This window comes from Sinocyclocheilus anshuiensis, unplaced genomic scaffold (assembly GCF_001515605.1).
Source record: "Sinocyclocheilus anshuiensis isolate Anshui unplaced genomic scaffold, SAMN03320099.WGS_v1.1 scaffold1177, whole genome shotgun sequence".
NCBI classification, from domain to species: domain Eukaryota; kingdom Metazoa; phylum Chordata; class Actinopteri; order Cypriniformes; family Cyprinidae; genus Sinocyclocheilus; species Sinocyclocheilus anshuiensis.
In genome coordinates this window covers 149214-159724 of record NW_015554138.1, presented here as the reverse complement: position 1 = coordinate 159724, position 10511 = coordinate 149214, and the positions used below count along the sequence as shown (strand labels likewise).

The following is a 10511-nucleotide window of genomic DNA, read 5'->3' as shown; positions in this document are numbered from 1 at the left end:
TCATTATAATCAGTAATTATGTCCCCACTGGATGCAACAAATGCCTCGTTTGTAATGGGTTTTAATGTTTTTGTATCGTCGCTCCGGCCAGGACACGGCATCACAATATGGTAACATTTCCATCACACGCTTGAGGTATTCGGCCAATCAGAGCACACCTCGCTTTTCAGACCGATGAGCTTTGTAAAAATCGACGCGTTTCAGAAAGGCGGGGCATAGAGGAGAAACAATAATGTACAGTATGTGGAAAATGTGTTTTTTGAACCTTAAACCGCATAAACACATTTCATTACACCAAATACACAAAATAATGTTCTTTTTAGCAGCATCATATGACCCCTTTAAACATTCCTTTGTCCTACATGGACCTGTTGTTATAAAAGCTGCAGTGTTTTTTTATTTTTTCTTTGAGCCAAATGTCAAGATTGTCCTATCGTGTGACTGTCTCAAGCATGGATCAATAAATTACAACTTTTATAAATGAAAAATAAAAGCTTAAAAATGTTAATAAATAGCTCCGGCATAATTGTACAAGTGTCTATTTTAGTAAATGGCAGCAGTAAATCATGAAACATTCCTTTGTCCTATATGGACGTGTTGTTATGAAAGCTGCAGTGTTATTCATATCCTAGTTTTAAATCGGCCAATTCCAGAGAAAACTTTAATTAGTTGAAGGACCCCATTCATGGTCGTCTTACTGAAGCCCCCTGTGAAGCCCATGACACGTGCACATGGAAAACTTTTCTCAGAATTGTTCAGATATTTAACTTTTTTGGAACCAAGTGTTACGTTTTGTTGTCCTTTGCTGTGACACCCCTAAATTATATTTTTTTATTAAAAACTGCATGTTAAACTACATAATCATGGAAAATTATGCAGATGTGTCTTGCTAACCGCTAATGACAGGTTAGCTCGGAATAGCAAGGTCAATAACTGACAGAAAAAGGCTGAAACGTCCTATGGTGTGACAGAAAATGTCCTCCGGTGTGACACCTGTACTGTCACACCACAGGACAAAGATGTCACACCAGAGGACAAGGTCTCTTTAAAAAGCATTTTAAATAATTAAATAAGATTTGTTTAACTGCCTTTTTTTTTTTTTTTCAGTGTTCTTAAATGCAATAATATCATTAATTAAACTATTTTCTGATGTTTTTACAGAAAACTTGTACTATTATAAAGTGTCATGAAAATAAGCATAAAATGTGATACTTTGTTTTTGAGACCGAAAGAATTGAGGTAGAGAAATTAGTGGAAGAGAGAGGACACGGAAATATAGACAGAAAGTTAACAGGGATACGTGTAGAAGGGAGGAGATCCTAAGAGAACGATGCAGAAAGTAAATAGAATCAAAATGATGCCTTAAAAAGAGTAGCCATATATTTAAAACATCTTAATGATTATAGTTTGAGCCGGACATGCAGCGAGGGGCTAGAATAGTTTCAGTAACATACTGATTGACTAAGAGACAAAATTTTGATAATGAAAATTATTTTTTGTTTTGTTTAAAAAACATGTTGATATTGTTTGTATCAAAATTAAACTTTCTTTCTCGTTTGACATGTTCAAAATTAAATAGAAATAATTTAATTACTACCATTTCTGTCCTTTTGTGTGACGTAATGTCCTATGGTGTGACACACATAAAAGAACCACAGATTTGTTTTTATCTCAACATATCTTAAAAAACAGTTGAGTATTGCAATAGGGGAGATACAAATATCAATCAACTTAAAATGCTAGAATTTTCAGCAGTTTTGAACGGATGACAGCAAAGTTTGTCTGGAAATTGTCCAACAAGTCATGGGGAAAAATTGTTAATTATAATTTCATAATAAATAAATAGCACTATATGAAAATAAGTGTCTAACAATAAAGATAAATCTCTCTCTTGCTATTTATGTATTATTAAGAGTTTTTTTCTTAATTTTTGCTATGTCACACACCATAGGACAAATTTATGGTACAGTTCAGTAAAAATGTTTAAAAAAAGCAGTGAAAGAATTGACAAAGTTAGTGAGTCTTTATATTTTCTCAAAGATCAGACTTCACACTACATAAATATATGCATTTCTTTTTCATAAAAGGTTTTTTACAAAAAAATAATAATTTTTACTGCCTATTTGTCAACTACCTTCATAAAGTATGCAGCATCTTGAAAAACAGCCACATATTGTGCATAAATGACAGAAGGATTTAAACCTTGGGCTTTCAATTGATTAAACATTTGAATTGAATTAATTACATGAAGATAACTGTTATTGCGACACAAATGTGTTTTACAAAAGTGGCTTAAGTATAGTGTTTATTTTCATGGGGTTTAATTTACCCTATCACTTATATCCTTATATGTGACCCTGGATCACAAAACCAGTCATAAGGGTAATTTTTTTTAAATTGAGATTTATACATCATCGAATAAATAAGCTTTCCATTGGTTTGTTAGGATAGGACAATATTTGGCCGAGATACAACTATTTGAAAATCTGGAATCTGAGGGTGCAAAAAAATCTTAATATTGAGAAAATCGCCTTTAAAGTTGTCCTAATTAAGTTCTTAGCAATGCATATTAATAATCAAGAATTAAGTTTTGATATATTTACGGTAGGAAATTTACAAAATATCTTCATGGAACATGATCTTTACTTAATATCTTAATGATTTTTGGCATAAAAGAAAAGTCGATAATTTTGACCCATACAATGTGTTGTTGGCTATTGCTACAAATATACCAGTGCTACTTAAGACTGGTTTTGTGCTCCAAGGTCACATATCACTTATGGCTCTTTTCCACTGCATGGTACGGCTCGGTACACTTTTTGGAGGTTTTCCACTCGGTACAGTACCTGGTACCTGGTACTTTTTTTAGTACCACCTCGGTTGAGGTTCGAAGTGAACCGTACCGTTACCAAAACGTGACGTGTAAACTCTGCTGATTACTGATTGGCCGGAGAGAATCGTCACTACGCAACTATAACGACATGTGAATAATCCCGCCCACTCTAAAGCGGTACTAAACTCCAATGAAACGCAAGCCGAGCCGAGTCGTACCACGCAGTGGAAAAGCGCCATTAGATTTGACAAAAGTGGCTTCAGTGTAGTATTTATTTTCATGGTGTTTAACTTTTACCCTATCACTTATATCACTTACCTGTAGTCCATAGCAATACATTTTGCAATGACCTGTACAATCCTTTCAGTGCAGATTTGTTTTTTGCTTGCATCTATTTTAATTCATTACAGAAAACACACAGTTCAGATCGTATCAAAATGTTTTGATCGATATCAGTACTTCAGTAAATGTCTTATTGTCTATATCATTGCATGTTGTTCTAAAGAAAAAAAACTGTTTGTTTTCTTAATCTTTCATCAAAATGTAATAACTCTGCTTTTGATATGGGTTTTTCTACTGACAAAACCTAAGCAGCATGCATTGGGGAAAATTAACGTTAATATCAACATATCATAGCCATATATGATCAGATCAAAACAGATCAAATCCACAAACTTCCCTTCATTATTTCCAATACAATATTCTGTTTCACTCAGAATTCAAAATTTGTCAAGTTAAATGGATAGTTCACCCAAATTGAAAATTCTGTCATTTACTCACCCTCACACCATTCCAAACCTGTTATTTCTTCTGTGGAACACAAAAGAAGATATTTGGAAGAATTTTTTGACAGTTTTTGCCAATAGTCAATTGTATGGAAGCCCATTTCTGCTACTGAATAACAAAAACAGGTAATTGTGACTTTTTATCTCACAATTCAGACTTTTTTCTCTCAGAATTGTGAGATATAAACTTGCAATTGCGAGTTATAAAGTCAGAATTGCACAGTTGCGAGAAAAAAATCTCAGAATTGCGCCTCGAAATGGCGTGTTATAAAATCATAACTGTGAGATATAAACTCACAATTTTGAGAAATAGTCAAAATTGTGAGATATAAACTCACAAATCTGACTTTTTTTTAATCAGAATTGCAAGTTTATATCTCAGTTGTCACTATTTTTCTCAGAATTCTGAGTTTATATCTTGCAGTTATGACTTAATAACATGCAATTGCGAGTTAAGTCAGAATTTTGAGATATAAACTCGCAATTCTGATTACATATCAGTCCTTTTTAACTGCGAGTATATATCTCACAATTCTGAGAAAAAAGGTCAGAACTGCAAGATGTTTTTATCTTGCAATTCTGCCTTTATAACTCCCATTTGCAAGTTTATATCTCACAATTCTGAGGGAAAAAAAGTCAGAACTGCAAGATGTAAACATGCAACTGCAAGAAAAAAAGTCAGAATTGTGAGAAAAACTTGCAATTAACTTTTTAATTTTTTATTCAGTGGCAGAAACAGGTTTCCATACAATTGAGTCCTAAACAATACTGATTGGACCTCATTGACTTTCATTGTGTAGACAAAATACTTTTTTTTGTTTGTTTCACAAGAAGAGTCATACTGTTTGGTAGGGCTGGGTATCGATTCAGATGTCCCGATTCATACATTTTTTGATTACATTCAGTGAATATAGTTTTAATACAAATGCTATTGATATTTCTAAAAAAAATGACAGTAAACATCAGTTTACAAATGGTGAATTAATAAAAAGAAATTAAGCCACATGCCTGTATTTTAAACCTATTATTTTTTTTTGTTAGTGTCCTTTTTTAAACAATAATAGGGCCCTATAAAATGTTCTTCATTTTTCTGGTAATCAGATGAAGGTATAAAACATTAATTTAATTTATCCTAATCAAATGAAAATTAAACCCTTTTATTTTTTGGCAAACAAAGTGCTGCACAACAGAGGTTTACTGTTAAAATTAAAAAGAAAACAGATGTGATTATTCCTTTAAAAATAAAGATTTATTCATATTTATTAGCAGTAGTAGCATTGAGTCTTAAGACTGCTAAATAGTAATATATTCTGACAGTTTCTTAACGTTAAACTAAACTTTTATTTTGACGGGTTGCCGTGAAGAACTTGCAGCTGCTGTGTATGTGATATGACGGTAGTTTTCTCAAATGAAACGGTAAAATGCTAATGAAGTGACTCTCAGAGCAGCTGGAGATGACATTCGTGTTCATATCATCATATAGTGAGACGGCAGAAGCTGAAAACACGGCGAACGTCAGCCGCAAACGTCAGCCGCACTTTAGTATGTGTGTAGTAAACAAAACAGTGCGCCGCGCCATCCGCCATTCATTCATTACGGAAATCATGCCGCCTTATGCGTGATATCAAATGCTTCCGCAGATTTATAGCATTACTATAGCATTTCACCTGAGCATTACGAATCACGCGTATGGCCATAAGCGCTGAATGAATGACAGGCTTTCTGTTGTAACATCGCGCAAGGTAAATAAGGGTGACATCTAGTGGAGAAGACTAATGATAAGATTCACGTTAATCAGATCTTGTTTTAAATGTGTGCTGAAATAAATACCAGAAAAGATCGATTCGCGGCTTCTGAGAATCGATATCGAATCGACGTCATTTAAAAAAAACGATTAATCGAAAAATTTGGTTTTTTTTGCCCAGCCCTACTGTTTGGGAATAACATGATTCGTTGACAAAATTTTCATTTTGGGTGTACTATTCCTTTAAATATGTGGCGAATGTAATTTAATTTAGTCTTAAACCCGGTTATAAAGTCATATGGTTTATGTAATCGGCAGACTGGTAGTGCTGATAGCAATAAGCTGTACTTGAGGACAACAGCAGTCTCCGAAAATCGAATCATCCCACACTGCACCTGCTAGAGGAAGAGCGTGCAGTGAGGTTTGCTGATCTGAGCCAGGCCTTCACGCTGAGCCTGAGATAGGGGAGACCCAAATCCTGAAACACACTCCACCTGCCTCTGCCTGCTCAGCAAAAACCGAGCATCCACACTGAGAAAACGCTGGCAGGAGTTTTATTTCTCACAGTAATTGTAATCAAACCTCGGATCCGCTGGTGTTTTCTAAGATGACAGCTGGGAATGTCTCTCCCGCTCTGACTGGCTGACACTAATGACTGCAATTTTCAACTGCATGATGTCAAGCTTTTAATATCTTCTCTCTAATGCTTTTTGAAAGTGTCTGGATTGGGGCAAAGGTTAAGTTGGGAATTTAGTGAACCACAAACTGTTGACTGTCATTTTTCACTCAGAGCAAACAGATTATCATAATGCAAGCAAGTGATAAATCGTATGTGTTTGAAAGCCATGAAATTAATGCTGGGATTGACTGACACAGCATGAGGCTTCAATTATGGTTAAAGCATTGTTTGAAAACGTAAAGTCTTTAGAGTTATAATGTTATGATGTAATTGCCTGTACTCATGGAGCATGCATAAATTTGACCATCTGTGTGGTCTTGTTTGTGTATCCATGTGGGGACCGAATGTTCCCTCGGTGATAGTAAAACTCTAAAAACCTATTTTGTAAATATTAATTATTAGTATTGGTGAATAATGGATATTGAATTGTGCATGCTCATTTCCCTATTTTTTTTTAAATTGCATTTGTTGTCATCTAACACTCACTTAGTCTTTAATCACTAATAATTCAAAGTTAATTTATAAAAACTAATAGTTTAATAACACTGTTAATGTAATCTTTTGCAAATCTGAAAATAAATATCTATTTTACAAACTGTAGATTATAATATTGCAATGCCTTAAAGGAAAAGTTCACCCAATAATGAAAATTTCCTGATAATCTACCTGATAATTTAATAGGTTTTTTTTTTACATAAAAACGTATATACTTTTATTTATGTAGACAAAATAATACAGAATTGTAATATCAGCTTTTTTTTTGGTTATTGGTCATAACCTAAAAAATGATTCTTGGTATTCCTGATATTAAGATCATACACTGAGACTCACTTTATAGGCTATAGGTTTATTCCATGTTTGGCACATTGATCACATTTTATATACTTAAAGTACATACTGGAATAATTATGAATGACATTAATAATTAATTAAACTTTAATGTAGTTTAATGTCATTCGAATTGCAAATAGTTATTCAAACCTGATGAGGTGGAAATGTTGGCAGTGAAAGGTCATGGAGGACTCCAGCAGATTCATACTGGCACAGATAAATCATCCAGCCCATGCACTGTCCTCCATGACCTTTCCTCCACACTCATGCAGAAATGCACATGTAAAGAAAATATTCAGCATATTACTGTCCTGAATGTGCATAAATTATGCATGCCTGCATGTGCTGTATATGACTTCGCTTGCATCTTTAGATATGTGAGAGTGTGTTTTGCTCCCATTGGCAACTCCATCTGCCTCCCTCAGGTCAGGCTTAGTAAAGGACATCTCATTCCCGTTACTAGCAGACCATCTACAGAGGCAGCTTGTGCTTAGGCAACACGACTTGGCAGTGAAGCCAAACCAGGGGGGACAGTCACTTTAATATAAAGCTATGATCGTTGTTTCAAGGTTATCCAAAACCACCAGATCCCGTTACATCATTTGGGACAACAACAGAACAATCTCCAGTGCATGTTGCGTCTCATTGGAGAAGGGCCCATAGCTTTTGATTATAACTCTGAATGTCTGGCTGATATGATAAGCATGCATCTTTATCCTCCAGTGAACTGCTTGTTTGCTCTTCTCTCCTCCATGTATTCATCTGTGCCTTATTTCCTCCAGCCTCCAGCCAAATACCTCTTGCCTGAGGTCAGCATTAATGATTACGGCAAGAACTGTGTGGTCATTGACCTGGATGAGACCCTTGTGCACAGCTCCTTCAAGGTACTTCTGAATACACACACATAACCACAAATACTACAATTTTGTTATTATGATACTTCATATAGCAATGAATAAGTGGCATATTGAGGCTATGCCTTGCTAATCAGTTTTACCTTGGCAACCATTGCCGTTCTTTATTTGACAAGCATTTGAATAGCGCCAAGTGTTGCTAAATATTATTTTAAAATTTAGCTCGCTGCCTATGTAGGGAGCTTTTTAAAAAGTAGGCATCTTAAAGGAATAGGTCACACAAAAATGAAAATTCTGTCATTAATTACTCACCCTCATGTCGTTTTCAAACACGTAAGACTTTTATTTATCTTCGGAACGCAAATTAAGATATTTTTGATGAAATCCGAGAGCTTTCTGACCCTGCATAGAGAACAATGCAACTGATATGTTCAAGGCCCAGAAAAGTTAGGACATTGATAAAATAATCTATGTGACATCAGTGGTTCAATTGCACTGTTATGAAGCTACGCCAATGCTTTTTGTGTGCGAAGAAAACAAAAATAACAACTTCATAAAACGACTCCTGCATGGTGGTATTCTCGTGAACGCGCAGCAGTGTCTGACACAGAAGAGAAGAAATTGTTGAATGAAGTCATTAATTTTGTTTTCTTTGCGCACAAAAAGTATTTGCGTAGCATCATAACATTACGGTTGATGTCACATGGACTATTTTAACAATGTCCTTACTATGTTTCTGGTCCTTGAGCTTGTTTGTTGTGTTGCATTGCTGTCTATGCAGGGTCAGAAAGCTCTCGGATTTTATGCAAAATATCTTAATTTGTGTTCCGAAGATGAACGAAGGTCTTATGGGTTTGGAACGACACGAGGGTGAGTAATTAATGACAGAATTTTCATTTTTGTGTGAACTATCCCCATATAATCTACCTCCTAAGATAACTTGTTGTGGCTAAATTTAGTGCCATAACTATCCTTTGCAAAGAAGGAAATCCCAGAATACATAGTAATTGAAGGTGGTGGAGAATGCGGGCAAAATGTTGATCATGAATGCATATTTTTCATTCAGTACTGGCAAGAAAATTGTTAAAAATAGTTCAGTGTAATTAGAAATAGATTATTTTAACAAATTTTTGTCTGTTATGCATTTTAATAAGAGTGTTATGTGCTAACATAGCAAAATGCTAATGTTAAACTCTATTGAAATCAATTGTGAAACAGGTCTCATGCAGAGTGTTATTTGTATGGAGTTTCTGCCTTTATAGACAATTCCAATTCGGTCACTTATGAGATCCTATTTCATCCTATTTGAATGCTCCATTAGAAGGCAGCTGCCTATGTAGGCACTAGACAGTGAGGCAGCTCAGTAGGTTTTGGGACAGAGCTTCCATTTTAGGGTGTATTCACACCGGTCTTGTTTGGTTCGATTGAATCGAACTCAAGTTCGTTTCCCCCCTTGGTGCGGATCTTTTGGGCAGGTGTGAATACAGCAATCGCTCTCGGGTGTGGACCAAACAACCGTACCGAGACCCAGCTGAAGAGGTGGTCTCGGTCCGCTTCCAAACGAACTCTGGTATGGTTGAATGGATAAACCAATGAATGGATGACCTTAAGCACACGTGTGGTTTTGTTTACAGTTTCTGGTTCACTTGCAAAAAGGGCAGTGTGAAAGCGAACCGCACCTAACAAAAAAAATAAACATTGTATTTGGTCCGGACCAAAGCAAGTGAACTTGCGGACCTTCCTGGTGTGAATACACCCTTAGTCCTCATTTCTAAATAAACATTGAGCAAACATTCACTCCTGCACATTGTTTTTGAGTGGCCAGATTAATAATTTGAGCAACCTAAGACATGATAACAGAAGGCATTGGCAGTATTTTGAGGTTGTTGGGGTGGATTTGAATTCCCAAATGAATTAAATCCTCTTCCGAGATTAAATGTTTGTCTGGTCTCTATAAAGTAGCGCTTCGGGGAGCCACCTGCTGAGTGCAGTGACCCACTTCTCTGCATCTTGGTTTTAGGCTGGTTTTTAGCTCTCTCTCTCACACACACGGTCAAATAAACAACTATGTCCAGTTGATTACATACAATCACTCTACATTTACATATGTACACACATCCTGCTTAATGCATACATGTCTTCCACAGCTGGATACATCCCTGCTCCCAAAGGAGAAAGACAGTGACAGATGCTGAATGTGTTTGCTCTAAGACTAATAACTGTGTTTTGTTAAGCCTGTCCTCCTTTAAAATGTCTGCCTGGCAGCTCCTGTTTTTGCTCAGAGAAGAGAGAAAGGCGGCGACTGAGAGAAAGAGGCCCAGAGAGAGGGATGCATGCCTTTTGTGCGCGTTCCCAACCTCACATACACACACAAATACACCCATCCTGACACCAAAACACACACCCACATACACACACATCACATTGGAAAGGTATGCTCACAGTTACACAAAAACGATTTGACCGTGACCATACTTGACGAGTGTTTACAATATTTTCTATCACTTATAATTATTACCTAGCATGTTCTGTCTCAGTTGGCTTGATTTTCTCAGTGACAGATGTTGTTCTTTTCCTTTTTTACATACAGTGGCTACAAAAAGTATTTTAACAAGAATATTAAATATTTAGTATTTAATGCAATGGATTTTTTTAGTTTTAGACAGACATAGACATAATACTTGTTTTACAATATTGACCAAAAGTCTGTACTTCATACATATATATATATATATATACACACACACACACACACACATTACTAACCCTGGATTATGAGGACAAT

General features: G+C 35.6%; 1 protein-coding gene across 2 annotated transcripts in view; it reads left to right on the top strand.

The window, feature by feature from the left end:
* LOC107670427 (CTD small phosphatase-like protein) overlaps positions 1-10511 on the top strand; it is a 57362-nt gene that overhangs the window by 34042 nt on the left and 12809 nt on the right. For both annotated transcript variants that reach the window (XM_016463031.1, XM_016463030.1), the window contains one exon: positions 7655-7756. In XM_016463031.1, the coding sequence (XP_016318517.1) occupies positions 7655-7756 (102 nt within the window). The remainder of the gene's footprint in view (positions 1-7654; positions 7757-10511) is intronic.